Source organism: Schistocerca serialis, chromosome 3 (genome assembly GCF_023864345.2).
Source record: "Schistocerca serialis cubense isolate TAMUIC-IGC-003099 chromosome 3, iqSchSeri2.2, whole genome shotgun sequence".
Taxonomy (NCBI): Eukaryota; Metazoa; Arthropoda; class Insecta; order Orthoptera; family Acrididae; genus Schistocerca; species Schistocerca serialis.
The window spans coordinates 818,640,448-818,656,026 of NC_064640.1; the positions used below are offsets into that span (position 1 = coordinate 818,640,448).

A 15,579-nucleotide genomic window follows, 5' to 3' on the forward strand; every position below is an offset into this window, starting at 1 on the left:
AGGTGCTAGTGAACTCTGGGGCTTCTTTTTCTGTTATGTCAAATGCTTATTGCTAGCTAAAGAATACTGCATTCTGTGATATGAAAATAATTGTGTGGAAGTCATAAAAAGGAAATATGTGTAGCTGATAGGAACACGTATTGCAGGAATAACTATCGATAACAGAACACGGCCTTTAAAATTTGTCATTTAAACAGAACAAAGTCACGATATTATTTTCAGGGGAAACTTGCTGCAGGCATCACAGTGTCGAAGATCAGAGCTCCAGACTGATAAAGCTATTTCAACAACCACAGATAACAAAGATTGCTTCCGGGCATTTGTTCGCCACCGAAGTCGTCGTTACCCCTTCCTCGACGTCGAGACATCTCCCGAAAGAAATCTGCAAACCGGTAGTGACAATAAGCATTCTAGATGGGCGAGGAGTGTCACGAGCAGCCACAACTCGTCCCTAAAGGTACATGCTCAGAGATAGCCGAACCAGTCCAGGAGGGTCAGCTTAGTGACACCGGTGAAGAAACGTGCTCTACTACCACTACAGACGACACAGGGAAGGAAGCTAGTATCAAACTGCCGATAGGACCTGACGTCACCGAGGGACAGTGTCAGTTGTGATCCTTCTGCATCAGTTTTCGGACGCTTTCAAATCCCGAGTGAAGAGCAGCCAGGGAAGCAGCCTATGGTAAAACACCGAATCGACACTAAGGATAATTCACCGATTGGCCAGCACTCGTATAAAGTTTCTCTGGTAGAATGACGGATGATCCCGGAGGAAGTGGAGATGATGCTGCGAGGTAACATCATTGAATGTTTAGTGTGTCCTCGGTCCTCTTCGATGGTCTTCTCTGACAGTCCTTGTGAAGAGCAAAGATGGCACATGGCATTTCTGTGTCAGATCTCGGGTACTGAACAATATCACAAAGGAAGATGTCTGTCCGTTGCTGTGTGTCGATGACACCCTGGACTTCTTCGACAGAGCAAAGTATTTCTCAGTTACGGACGTGCTGACAGAACATTAGAAAATCAAGGCTGACCGGGAAAATACTGCACGCCTTCCACACGCGAATGGCCTCGCAGTACACTTTAGTAACAGGTTGGCAGGTACGGTCTCGATGTACGTCAACACGGAACAGAGAGAGTGGGATCGGTACTGCCTGTAGTGACATTCGCACACGACTGAGCGAAGCGAGAAACTGAAAGCTTCTCACTTTTCTTTCTGTTCTGTGGTTGCGAGGCCAAAATGACTATGGATACCCTATTCCTGTTTCGGCTGGACGATACTCGGGATGACTAAATGAAACGCATTACAAAGACCGAAGGAGCAAAGCAGCTGGCTCGAATATAAACCCTGTATGCCCAGATTAAATACCGAATGCACTCTTAACGCCGAGCACCGACCGGTGAAGTACAGCCGAGGGGAGTCGGTACGGAGTTTTATACCTGTGCGGATAGTGAGACTATTGAAAATGTTACTGTAGTCCTAGTTTGTGTCTCGTCGTATCCTTAATCGTGTGTCGCATAATAACGTATGACATTGAGAACTGTAACCCTTTGTCACGAAGACGAAAGCACGAGTCCTCTGTGTGAAGCCCTGGTACACTCCAGAGACACACACTGACGGTGGGAGGTTCGAGAAAACTGAAGACCGACTCGAGGATCCTGGAGCTTTGAAGGGAGGGGCTACTTTCGATGCTCGTACTAGTGAAGGGGATATAATGACGTGAGCACAACGTGAGAATCCACCAGCACTGCCATACGGAGGACTGTTGACGAGATCTAGATCTAGGGTGCTGTAGTCTGCTCCAGCGAGAACTAATGATGAAGCGAGCTGTGGCACGTGAAGTGTAGTGGTGTAGTGTAGTGGTTAGCATCGTCAGCGGGTGTGCTGTTGGTCACGAGTTCAGATCCGACCACCAGCAATTATTTGTTATTTAGTGTTTATCATTTCTGGGAGGTTCTAGAAATATCTTATGTTTGTAATGTTTTAATAATCTGGAGTATTAAATGTCTGTATAAATAGCTGTAGTCTCTATGCAGGAGGTCAGTTCTGGTCTGGGTACTTTGGTGTCGATAATAAACATGCTTTGAGTTCTAAGTGTCGTGTTTTTGTTTTGATGTGACAATATTTCTCACAGACAGCAGCAGTGATCCACTACAATTCCAAACTAATGGTGATGGTATGCTGTCTTATATTTAATGAGGTAAGAGTCGCATTCTGTTATCACAGTACATTTTACTTGCTTATGAGATGTACAGTTGGCACCATAGCATTGTTTAAAATGAAATGCAGCATCCATGCAGACAGGGGAAAGTTGGGGATGTATTTTTTAATGTTCTGTGACTGGGTGTCATTGACAGAAAAACTGGTTTTTCTGGAAACAGCTGCCGGTCATCTTGCAGGAAAATTGTTGGTTCCTGTTTTGAATGCTGACACTAATGACTGAGTTTGCATATTCTTCCAGTAGTTTCATTCAATGATGTTTTAGGCAGTAGGTGAAACAGTGAAGGGTTGGCATTGTGTGGTCACCTAGGGCTGATGTCTTATCAGGTTTTTTTTTTTTCTGAGATAAAGAACAGTGTGCAGTAGTACAAACATCAGGTATTAATCTATAAAATTTCTAAACTATGAGCAGTTATATAGGCTTATGACCAAGGAATAATGGATAAAAATGATAATGTCCTAATTTCTTCTCATGTATATGACAGAGAGGTGTATGATGCCTTTTGTTAATACATTTGTGCTTAATAGATTTAGTGATAGTGGCTGTGTTGGAGAGACAGCATGATTGTAATCAAAACAAATGGAATAATTAGGTATAATGTGATAAGGATGCTGTGAGATCTTCTATTGGTTGTTGGAGTAACAGTTACGTGCCCTATTACAAGAACAGACAATTTTGCCAGAAAATGCTTCAAAAAGTAATAGAGAGAGAGAGAATCCTAATTAATAACTGATTTTTAAGTAGACCAAAATAATAATATTTAAATCAATTGAAGAAAAAGTGTGAGAATACCTTGAATGCACCACATTTCCTGTATTGCTATTTTCAAGTTCAATTCATTGTGACATAACCTTCATCCACTTTCATGTGAGATAACATAAAACTATATAAAACCAACAAGAAATCAAATTTTTTTAAACTTTTGTCATATTTTTCTGTCAGTTTTCTTCCTAACTTCTTTTGTGTGTTTCATTTTTATCTACTAATTCACTTTGCTGTGGTTCTTATTTCTTTACTGAAATAAATATTAAAAATGTTGAATACTTTAATATGTCATTTGGCAGTTTCATGTGGTCTCTGCATTTCAGGCAAACGATGATAAAGTGTTGGTTATACCAGCACAGACACCTGTTCCGGTCAAGGTCACAAAGAGTCTTCCATTGACACTCTCAGGAGAGAGTATAGTAGTTCAGGTTCTTGAAGCTGATGATGATGATGATGATGATGATGATGATGATGAGGATACAGACAAAGAACAGGGAGCTGTAGTTTTAGGAAATGTAAGTAAAAGTTTGTACACATTCCGTCTAATAATTTTAGTAGATTTTTTTGTAAAAATTTAGCAGACAATTTAATTTTAATTTATAAAAGTGATAACTTGGATGAGAATATTCCTTAGTGCACCTATAGGCAGTGCCGAACCCCCCCCCCCCCCCCCTCCCCTCCAGTCAAACACACACACACACACACACACACACACACACACACACACACAAATCATAGTCGAAGTAATGAAAAAACCCTCTGTTTTAAAATATGAAACTGTGGGTACTAGCAGAGATCACCCATGAATTTCAACCACCTTAGTTCTATGAGGAGGACACTTGATTCCAAGATGATTGTGTCCCAATTCAAAGAGTGGCATTCTTAAAGAATGGTTTAATCAATATGTGAATAATTTGTTACTCTGCTAAGTTCAACAGGCACCATATTTCAACATTATTGAACACCTTTTGTGACGGGGCCCTCACACACTTAATATGTATGCGCAGTAATATTGTGCCAATATATTGCAGGAAAGTGCAAGGCCAAGAACAGCAAAATACAATTGCGCAATATTCATGCCTTTGTAGTGAACATGTTGGTGCGCAAAAATGTGGAACTCATTTGTATTGTTGCTTGCCTTGCAAAACACAAGCGGAAATTATGCAGAATAGATGAAATTAGCCTGAAAATCTTCCAGTACATGTTTCAATGGGCCACTGGCTCATTCACTGTGTCGTAGCTTCATAAACAACAAAAACTAATTAAAAATTAAACAAGGAAATTGTAAATTATTGTGTACACATGCTGTGTTTTCTGTGTGTCCTCTACTGTAACAACTGTTGCAAAAAAAAAATAAAATAAAATAAAACAATTATTTACTGATTACTAATTGAAAGCTTATGTGATCTGATGTCTGTGGAGTGCAAGGAAGAAAAACATTTATGCTGACAGGACAGCTGCCCTGATCCTATTTGCCAATTCTGAAAACTGCTATAAGTAAAATAAACTTTTCTGCTGACTATCATGACACATGGGCTTCAGTTCCCTCTGCCATTTTGGACAATGAGGTATATGGCATCTGAGAAATGAAGTTTGTGCCTGTTTACAAAGTACTGCATGATGCTTTAATATACATACTCCAGCACATGCCCTGATCTTTTGTCATCTAATTTTTTCATTTCTCTGCAGAAATTCATTCAGTGTGAATTGAATTTCTCTTGATCTCAGTAGGAACTGCTGTTTATTGCACATCACTGCCCTTACATGGTACAATATACATTGCCATATAGTGAATGTGTGTCAGAATTGTTTAAAGCTCTCTAGTCTCCTTCAATATATTGTACAGACTGTCAATACTGCTCATAGAGGGTCAGTATTATTGCAAAATAAATATTGAGCATGGGAGGGCTTCTCAAGTTTTTGAGCAGATAATTCAGTACGTGCTTCCTCCTCAGTTAAAGGTTGTGAAATCCCTCTGTGGGTCCAGGGTTTAGAATAGGCCCGAGGTATTCCTGCCTGTCGTACGAAGTGACTGAAAGGAGTTTCACACGTTTTGGCCTTTATGTGATGGTCCTCTGTAGGGTTTGATCTCCATTCTTCGGATTTTCCCGAAGAGCGAGCCAACTGGGGAAGGGTGCCTTATAAGGTGGATCGTGTCCATCGTGCATTGAGATCTTTAGCCTACTTTCTTGTTGCTGCATTGCAGTCCTGCCCATTCTCCATCTCTTGGGCGAGCACATCTTCCTGGGTTCATTTTCGACCATGCACTATGCAGTGTCAATTTGTACGTCGACGATGACCATGGACTTCTTTGCACCTGATATCCAGCTCGGTAGCCAGTCCGTTGTGGTGGGTCTGCCACATACCCTGTTGGTTGTAGCCCCCCGACCACACAGGGATCGCTCTGCTGATGCCTGCGCCATTATCTCCCTATGTATGCCAAGGGGTAGATGCCCATCCTCTGGGGTATCGGGACTCCTGGCAATGGCCATCCTGCCAGGTGGCCTTTGCTACGGCTGGGTTGCGCCTGTGGGAAGCGCCCCTGGTCAGAGTGGGTGGCATCAGGGCGGATGGCACATGATGAAGCGTAGTCCATCATCTCTTACTGGTGGTGAAACACCAGCTGTCTCTAAGCGATCATGAGCTCAATTCAACGCACAGAAGTATGACCCCAAATTATTCCCCTCCCTGGCCACACCATGGGAAGAACGTCATGCTAAGGATGGCAGCGGATCTTATTCGCGCCAGTACCTTAGATGTTCGAGAGCTGATGGGGAATCTTTCATGACAATGAAGCCTCAGTTTTTTGTTGAGCATTTAGAGGACAAGTTTGGGAAGGTGGAGGACTTGTCCAAAATGAGATCTGGGTCAGTCTTGATCAAAACAGCATCTTCTGCCCAGTCATGGGAGTTACTTGCTTGTGACAAGCTGGGGGATATTTCTGTAACCATCACTTACATGGTCCAGGGTATCATATTTCACAGAGACCTTCTTTTGCAGTCCGATGATGAGCTGCGCACCAATTTAGAGCGGTGAGGTGTACATTTCGTGTGGCGTGTCGACTGGAGTCCGAAGGATAATCAGGTCGCCACCGGTGCCTTCATCTTGGCCTTTGAGGGTGATGCATTGCCCGAGAAGGTCAAGGTGATGGTCTACCGGTGTGATGTAAAGCCCTATATCCCTCCCCTGTGCTGGAAGTTCGGCCATATGTTTTCCCGCTGTACTTCTAGCGTCACATGCCGAGATTGCGGACGCCCATCACTTCCCAATACTCCATGTGCCCTGCCTCCCATCTGTGTCAGCTGTGGAGAGCACCATTTGCCTTGCTCGCCTGACTGCAGGATTCTCCAGAACGAAAGGAAAATCGTGGAGTACAAGACGCTAGACAGACTGACCTACACTGAAGCTAAGAGAAAATTTGAATGCCTGCATCCTGTGTGTATGACATAGTCTTAAGTCGCTGCTACAGAATTTCTGGCACAGTCAGCTCAGTGGTGAAGGCTGGAATTTGCATGCCAATACCACAATTGGACATTCACTGAGTGACGATAAATGGCCTTTCCAGATTAATTGGTCAGGTGACCGTTGGTGTGTATGGCATGAAACATCTGAAAGCAGGGGGTATCAGGCTGGAGGTGGGAATGGGGGTGTGGGACATTCCAGCAGAAATGCGATCTATTGGCTGGAGCCCGCTGACATCACAGTGAGGCAGCACAGCATAGCATAGCACAGCAGTTTGATTATTCAGTAAATGTACTGCACCACACTTGCTTTGGGGTGTTATTCATTCATTTTACTTTCAATTTGGTTCAATAAATAGTTGAACAAATTAAATAAAGTGGCATGACAGATGTATTACACATTAGGAAATGATAATTAAGATGAAACATAACTCACTTGTTTGGTGTAGAAACAGATGGTAGTGTAGACTGTTCCACATTTCTGTTGCCGTTTATCAGATGAAGGTGAAATCCATAGCAGCTTCCTCCTTGTGCATATCTCTTTATAGTTTCCAATTTTGCTTATTGATTCAGAGACCTAATCCTTAAATGAATGTTCTTGTTCATACATAAAGAGCAATAACTGTGTGGAAACTGTTTCAAAATAGAGCACAGAGACTTTACAACATTTTTTTGTTTGCGCACTCCGTTTCCATTAAAATCAACAAATTCTCCTTCAAACTGCAACATGTTGTTTTTCCGTGCTCGTATTGGAGAGTAATGATCATCGTGAGATGTAATTGATATCCAGTCTGCAATAGACTCTTCTAATTCACTTTTTGCTACTGGAATACCTAACAATTTATCATTGTTTTGGTACTTAAATGCAGTATAACTTGCAATGTATTTCACTGCATCTGGAAGAACATCCAGAATTGCTGCACAACCACACAGTTTTACCTCATCCATACAAATTATAAAAGTGGGTGTGCGTATATATGTATGCATGTATGGGGCATTCAGAAGCCAAGCTGACTGACTACATCAAATGAAAATGTTCAGTACAAACAATTAGTTATTGAGTTATTTTAAAAAAAGCTCTAAAATTTTTCAGCATATTTAGAATAAACTGATGTTAAGGTTACGTTTTCAGCACTTTATAAATATATAAAAAAATTCAATGGCTGTCTCTCCCATAAGAAAAACTGCTTTGTATGGAGTGAGTCACACTGCCGACTGAAAGGTGTTGACAAAATATTGTGTGGTTTGAAAACAGGCAATTTTATGAAACAAATAAACACAAGCAGGACCATTTTACATGAAAAAATCACAAGTATTAATGTAAGTAATTAAATAGTACTTAATGTACAAGTAGAAAATGCGGTCTCCCCCCCTCCCGCACACCATGGAGATCAGTCTTCATGTACTATAAAGAAGACCATGTGGAACATCAGCTAGACTTTCTAAAGGTCAGTTTCCATTTTTTGTGGGGATATTAATTTTTCCAAATGGCATTTCTGGTGAGAAAGTAGTTTTATATTGGATAACAAATGGTTCAGCCTTCTCAGTATTGATCCATCTCATTGTCAGCTAGTTAATTGTTTCACCTTCAACATTTGTTTTCCTATGGGTGATACATTTTTCTAAGTTTGCTGTTGAATGGAAGTTTTCGTGGTTCATTTCTGTTAGGTAATCAGTGTTACTTTCCTTGCAGCTAAGAACATCATCATACTGATCTCTTAGACAAAAGATGTGATGACTAGTTTTTAGTCTCTTTCTAATAAAAGAAAAATCTGTATCATTTGGAAGGTAACTGTGTCCTGGCGGAAGGAACTTTTAAGACAATAGTTTGTGTTACCTCTCGTATTTTGCAGGTATTTTATAAGACGGAGAAAAACATTTGTGTTGCAGTTTTGATTGCTGCATGAGCGAGAGTATGTGAAAATATGTTTGCCATTACTGCCATGGAAAGTCAGGTGTTCTATTAGACAAGAGCTTATTTCTTGCAAACCTCTCGAACCACCAGTTTGGGACCATACATACATGTTATCTATTTTGTAATTAAACATGAACACCAAAATCATGGACATAAGAGATCTGTACGACATTTAGTTCGGGAGGTATGAGGTCATAAACAGTGAATCCGTGAAAAACTACTGCATCAAGCATGATGGTTAAATTTATTACTTCTTTGCTGCTAACTCAATTTGCAACACATTTCGGAAACAGTAATCGCATGTGCCACTGAATGTACCTAAAAGACTGTATCATTACATGACATACAGTACAGGAGATATGACATTACACACAGAGAGAATCTTGAGAAACGGCCACACCATGCATGATTTTTTAATTTATTACTTCATTACTACTAACTCTATTCACAACACATTTTGCAGACTGTATCACATATGCCACTTTATGTACCTGCAAAATTATGTCATTATACAGCATGTAGCTCAGCAGATACGATATAAACATTAAGATGCCTGAAAATGAAACTGCAGGTTGAAATTCGCTAGACATATAGTCGAAATATATGTACAAATATGCATGAAATATGTTAAATATGTGTGAAATAAATTTGACATGTAGATATACGAGCAAAGCCGTCTGTAAACAACTCATCGTAAACCCCTGGAAAAATTTCTGATTTGGTACACACACTGGTTACAATTTGGAAAGAAATACTGATGGGGTAAGAACTGCCAGTCTCTTGTTTGGATGACTGTGATAATGTGGGGAGAGAAAGGAGGAGGAGGGCAGATACTGAGGGGGGAGGAGGAGAGAGGCACAGATAGGAGGAGACGGACAGAGCTAGGGGACAGAGAGGGGAGAGGAGGAGATTGACACAGAAAGGAAATGGCAGGAGATGAACATAGAGGGGGGGGGGGGGGGAGAGACTCATAGATAGAGGGGGACGAGGAAATGGACAGAGAAAGGAAAAAGGATAAGATGAGATGAACAGAGAGAGGTGGAGGAGGAGAGGGAATGAGCAGATGGACGGATGAGGAAGCAGCATATTGACAGGGTGGTGGTGGGGGGAGGAGGAGGATATGGACAGAAAGAGGAATGGGAGGAGGTGGTTAGACAGAGACAGGGGGAAGGAGGTGGACTAATAGAAGATTGGAATAAATACGTACCATGGCAATTCCAAATACTCAGCTAGCATGTTAATAAATTTTCTTAGACATTCACAGCTTCTGGGATTTCTCGCGTTGGTGATCCCTTGACAACATTTATACAGAGTTAATTTGTAATAAAACTTAGGGATACAGAATCTGGGTCGACATGCACTGAAAAAGACTCTGCATTTAACTCTTCAGTAATTGGTGTGTTTCCAGAGAAGGAAGTATCACTTGCATTACCTGGAAATTTAAGGAGACACACCTCATTTCTCTCTTCAAATACAAAATATTTCTAATCCTCATACCCTAGGAGAAAATTTTTCCAAGCGATCTTCATTTAGTCTGGAAGTTAATATGTAGCTGACTTTCATACTTTTTAGACTTTCAAAAAGTCCAAAGAGAGATCTTATTGACGTAATGAAACCTTTTTCGAAAGGCAACAAACTGTCTCTATCACCACCTTGCACTCGGGAACAAATGTCTAGGAGTCTCTTTAGAGTATTCTCCTGAATTGTGACATTCATTCCACATCCCCGTTGCAGAGGTGAGCATTCATCTTTTGGAACTCTTAGAGCTCGAGTAATCAAAGACACCAATAACGAATTCATTCTGCTTTGCACGTCGTCTTAGATTTAAGTGTGCTTCAGTGATGTGGTGTGTTGTCATTAGGTCACTTTTTTATGTTTAAAAATTTATTTTAAGATAATTTTTTAGCTATAATTAATTGGAGTGTTATTTATGCTCTTGCTTCTTACCTCTTTGCTTACATCCTGGCTTTGTGTAGTTTATTCTCCATGTCAGTTTGTGCTGGGGATTGCTTTGGGTAGTAGCTTCCTTCTGGAAAGTAACCCTAGAAGTTTGTTTCTTGAATCTCATTCATAATCTTCAGGCCAAAATTGAATTGAACGTGCATGTACAGTTACCACATTCACTTTGGCTGCATGTTTGTGTCGAACTGTTGCTCATCTTTGGGAAATGCGTGATAAATAATGTTTGTTATCTTTTGAGCAATATTAATGCATTGTGCCACAGCCCAATTTCAGTGACCCTTGCTCACGATTGACACAAAACAAGTTATTTTCTTTACACGCACAGCCACAACAGTTCTCAAAGTGACATCAAGGCGTACAGAGGCGTCGAAGAACTTCTTGCTCACCAGGAGCCAGAAAGGTTTACCTCCTTATTCTGTTGTCCGTGGGAGGAGGGAACATTATGGTCTGGGGAATGTTTTCATGGCATTCCCTTGATGATCTTATCATTGTGGAAGAGAGAGTGCAGCAATGAAAGTATGCATCTATTCTTGGGGACCATGTTCGCCCTTACTTGCAATTTGTTTTTCCTAGGCACGTTCACATGTACCAGCAGGACAAGGAGCATGTCGCACAGCTCACTTTACACATGTGTAGTTCGAAGAGGGCCAGGATGAGTTGACTGTGCTCTCCTGGCCACCAAACTCCCCAGATTTAAACCCGATCAAGAATCTCTGGGACAACCTCAATCAGGCTGTTTGTGCCATGGATCCTCGACCGTGAAACCTAGCCTAGCTGGCCATAGCACTGGAGCTGGCATGGCTCCACATCCCTGTTGGCACCTTCCAGAACCTTATTGACACTTTTCTTGCATGTCCTGCAGTGGTCCGACACTGTGTGTGTGTGTTCTTGCAATAATTATATCAGTTATCAGCATCACTCAGTTCAGTTTGTGTATATATTGTTATTTTTGCAATTTGTTTAAACATTATGTTGAAGTCGAAGAATATGTTTTTAATAAAGCAAGCAGTAGCTTTAAATGTCCTATACAGTAAATGCAATAAATTGTTTCAGCTGACGCTTGATGATGTGTCGGCTTCCAGCAGTTTAACTGCTGAAATAAATGTAAACAGGTATGTAAATTTCATATTTTTGATTGTGAAGAGGGAGGTGGTTGTTGTTGTTTTAATGTATGAATAGTCAGCAAATAAATGTATGCCTACCACATATTTGACCAGTTGACTGACCCGCATTTTTTTCTTTTTTATTTATTTTTTTAAATTTTTATTATTTGCTGATGTTCAAAGTTTAAAAATTTATTTTTATGGTATGTGTTGCAACTTTGCTTTGCTACTCTGTTGCCTTTGATATTCATTCACTTTTCTCCCTTTTAGTATTGGAAGTTTGCATGCAAGCATAACTGATACTGCAACAGAGAAGAAATCTTCCTTTCGACGAGGTCCTCCGGCATCAGATGGACAATAATTCATTTGAAAAATTATATGTTGATATTGCCTGTGATATTAAAATAAAATGTTTTCATATACTTATTGAGCATTCAGCCATCCTCTCCCCTTTCTCTCCTTACTTGTTAACAGTAGTAATTAGAGACTGGTTTATATGCATTTGGATGTTGCTTATGCATTGGCATATTTGGCTCCTTCTCACTGGTTACTGCATATTTTGACTAAAAACTAGTGACGATGCATATTTTCACCTATGTTTACAATATTTTAAAAATTTAGATGGGCAGTCTCTAGCTCGATCTAGTTTTGATGTCTTACAGATTGACCGCAACCTAGAACTGCATGCAATCACTAACCGAGAGGCCACTGCATAGTGAAATCATTACAGAAGAGGAACAGGAACAGGCAGACAGTCAATGCTCCTGCACTGGCTAATCCAGGTTAATCCCCTCCACTGTCATACCGTACGCGTCGGTAACAGTTGAATTAAACTAATCAAGCTTTCAGTCGCATGTCCGTGGTTTCAGTTTAGCTTTCCATTTACACACAGTTGAACGTGTTTACAACATGTTGTGTGCCATGTTGCCTGAAAAAAGAAACGTCATTTCGTGGATAGCTGACCATCCTGAAACATTTACATATGACGAAATTGCTTTATATTGTCAAGTTTGTGAGAGAAACGTTCCGTGCAAAAAAAAAAAAAAGTTTCAAATAGACCAGCATGTCAAGACAAGTCGTCGTATCACAGGAATGCAGAAGAAAGGACCAGCAAGTTGCAGTACCAGGGATTTGTCCAAAGGAAAACAAAAAGTTGGTTGAACATGGATGTGTGTGAAGCATTCACTGCAAGCAACATTCCTCTTCACAAACATACAAACCCTATCCTCAAAGGCTTCCTGCACAAATAATGCTTAAATCATAATATATACCAGATGAATCAACACTGCATAAAAATTACATACCGACAATTTACGTAAATGTTCTGGAAGAAATACACTATGAACTCGAGGACAGCATTATCTGGATTTCAGTTGATGAAACTACGAACACTTGTGGCCTTTACATTGCAAACTTAATTGTTGGTGCTTTAAAAGAAGAGCCTTCTTCTACCTATTTAGCGGCCTGCAAAGAACTTGAAAAAGTAGATCATCCTATGATTGCCAGATTTGTGAATGAGGGTATTAGAAAAATATTTCCAGAATCTTCTGCAGATGAAAGGGTGTTTGTGTTTATTTCAGATGATGCTCCCTATATGATCAAAGCAGGAAAAGCCCTCAGTGTTTTATCCCAATTTGATTAATGGGACGTGCTTTGCTCATTGAGTACATCACCTTGCTGAAGGAGTACGTTCCACATTTGTGAATGTCAGTAAACTGATTTCATCCTCAAAGACAGTGTTTCTAAAGGCTCCTGTTTGCATCAAGACGTACAAAGAAAAAAACACCAAACGTGCCTTGACCTTCCGAACCAGTGGTAACTCGTTGGGGTATGTGGGTTGAAGCTGTGTTTTTTTTAAATGAACATTTTGAGGCCATTAGAGGGATAGTAAACAATTTCGATAGTGCAGAGACGTTGGCAGTTTGCCAGTGCAAGGAAGCTTTTAATGATTCCTGTATTAAAAAAGACATTGCTGTGATTAGTACTCATTTTTTCCCATATACCTGCAAGTATTAAAAAGCTTGAAACTCAAGGTTTGGCATTGAATGAATCTATTCAGTTAATGAATAAAATTATTCTAGTGAACTCCTCATTGCTGGAGGTATTCCCAAGAAAAGTTCGAAAACATTTTAAACAATAATCCAGGCTTTGAACCCTTGTGCCAATTTGATAGTTTTATTAATGCAACAGGTGAACTTTTACCAGAAACCATAAGTGCCAACATATTGTAACTGTGGGCATGTATAGTGTCAGTATAAGTGGGTATAATTTGGCATCTTACACTTGTAGATATAGGATGGATGAAGGAGTTTCAATTTTCATAAAACAAGGGTTAAATGCAAAACTGTAGAAGTAAGCAAATTTTGTGTTGATCTGCACTTTGAGTTTTGTGCATGTGAACTTCAGCTAGATAATGTAGTATTGATATTAGCAACAGTCTACAGGTCCCCATTAGGAGACTGGGAGCTATTCATGAAAAAGTCTGTCGGACAAAAAGTAGTAGTTATTAGTCTGTGGTGATTTCAATGTAAACTTTCTAAGTAATTCTGATAGGGAAAGTGAACTATAAGTGTTATTAACAACATATAACTTAGAATCAGTGATCAGTTTCCGTACATGTATAGCGCAGGACAGTAGCTCGCTAATAGATAATGTATTTGTACAGAAAGAGGATGTATAACACACGCTTTCCCTGTGGTATATGGATTGTTAGACCATGATGCACAACTGATTAACTTACAGAACCTAACAGGGTGTAGAGTCCAGAAACCATTAAGTAAAAGTGTGAGCTCGCTCAACCCGGCATCTATAGAGCACTTCAGAGAAAGCTTAAGAAATGTTAATTGGGGAGATGTATATAATGAGCCAAATGCTAATGATAAATGCAACACATTTCTTGATAAATTTATATCCCTTTTTGAACATTGATTCCCAAAGAAAATTACTAAATGTAACACCACACACTTTTCAAAGAAACCTTGGATTACTACAGGTATTAAAGTGTCTTCATAAAGGGAAAGAAAACTGTGTGAGACAGCAAGAACTAGCAAAGATCCAGCAGTAGTTTTACACTATAAAAATTATTGTAACATACTAAGAAAAGTTGTAAGGGAATCAAGAAATATATATGTTAGAGAAGAAATTAACAACTCCGTAAAAAAATCAAATCGATATGGAATGTTGTTAGGAGGGAGACACGAAAAGTAACTGCTGGGGTTGAATGAGAGCATCCTAACCAACAGTACACAAGTAGCTAATGTATTTAACAACCATTTCTTAAGTGTAGGAGAAAAAATTGGTGAGAGCAGTTCAAAAGAAAAAGCCAGACAGTACATGGAAGAGTCTGTTTTGATAAAATGTAGTCACATTAACTTTCACCTAACAGCCTCTTGTGAAATAAGTAAAATTATTAAATCTTTGAAAAATAAATGTTCTGTTGGAGTAGATGAATCTCTAATAAGATATTAAAACAATTGGAGCAATTACAGCTGATGTTCTGATTCACACATGAAATGCATCACTAACTCAAGGTATTTTCCCAGACAGGTTAAAATATGCCATTGTCAGGCCTCTCTACAAAAGGGGGACACCACAGATGACAATAATTATCGGTCAGTATCCTTGCTTAGAGCATTTTCAAAAATCTTCAAGAAAGTAATGTACTCGAGTGGTTAGCCATCTCAACAGTAATGGGATACTTAGTAAATCACAGTTTGGATTTCAAAAATGCTGTTCCACTGAGACAGCAATATACAATTTCATTGTCCACATAATATAGTCTTTAAATAGTAAAATGTCACCAATAGGAATTTTCTGTGACTTTTCCAAAGCATTTTATTGTATGAACCATGACATTATGTTACAGAAATTACAACTATACGGTATAAATGGAATAGCATACGAGTCATACCTATGGAACAGGAAGCAAAAAGTTTCCTTACATAGGTCCAGTGAATTAAATAAGTTTGCCACTTCATCTAACTGGGATGAAATTACATTAGGTGTTCCACATGGTTCAATCATGGGTCCCCTTCTGTTCTTGATATATGTGAACGACCTCCCTTCCTATCTGAAACAGGAAGCTGAACTTACACTGTTTGCTGATGATACAGGCATAATTATTAATCCAGTTAAAGAAACTCCAATTGAAA

The 15,579-nt window shown here is 39.7% G+C and overlaps 1 protein-coding gene across 1 annotated transcript in view; it reads left to right on the forward strand.

Annotated features, from left to right (window-relative positions):
* Positions 1–11,850, forward strand: part of LOC126470711 (heat shock 70 kDa protein 14-like) — a 190,352-nt gene extending 178,502 nt beyond the window's left edge. The window contains exons 8-10 of the mRNA XM_050098712.1: positions 3,311–3,502; positions 11,379–11,437; positions 11,699–11,850. Coding sequence (XP_049954669.1) covers positions 3,311–3,502; positions 11,379–11,437; positions 11,699–11,789 — 342 coding nt within the window. The 3' untranslated portion in view covers positions 11,790–11,850. The remainder of the gene's footprint in view (positions 1–3,310; positions 3,503–11,378; positions 11,438–11,698) is intronic.
* Positions 11,851–15,579: the final 3,729 nt, after the last annotated feature.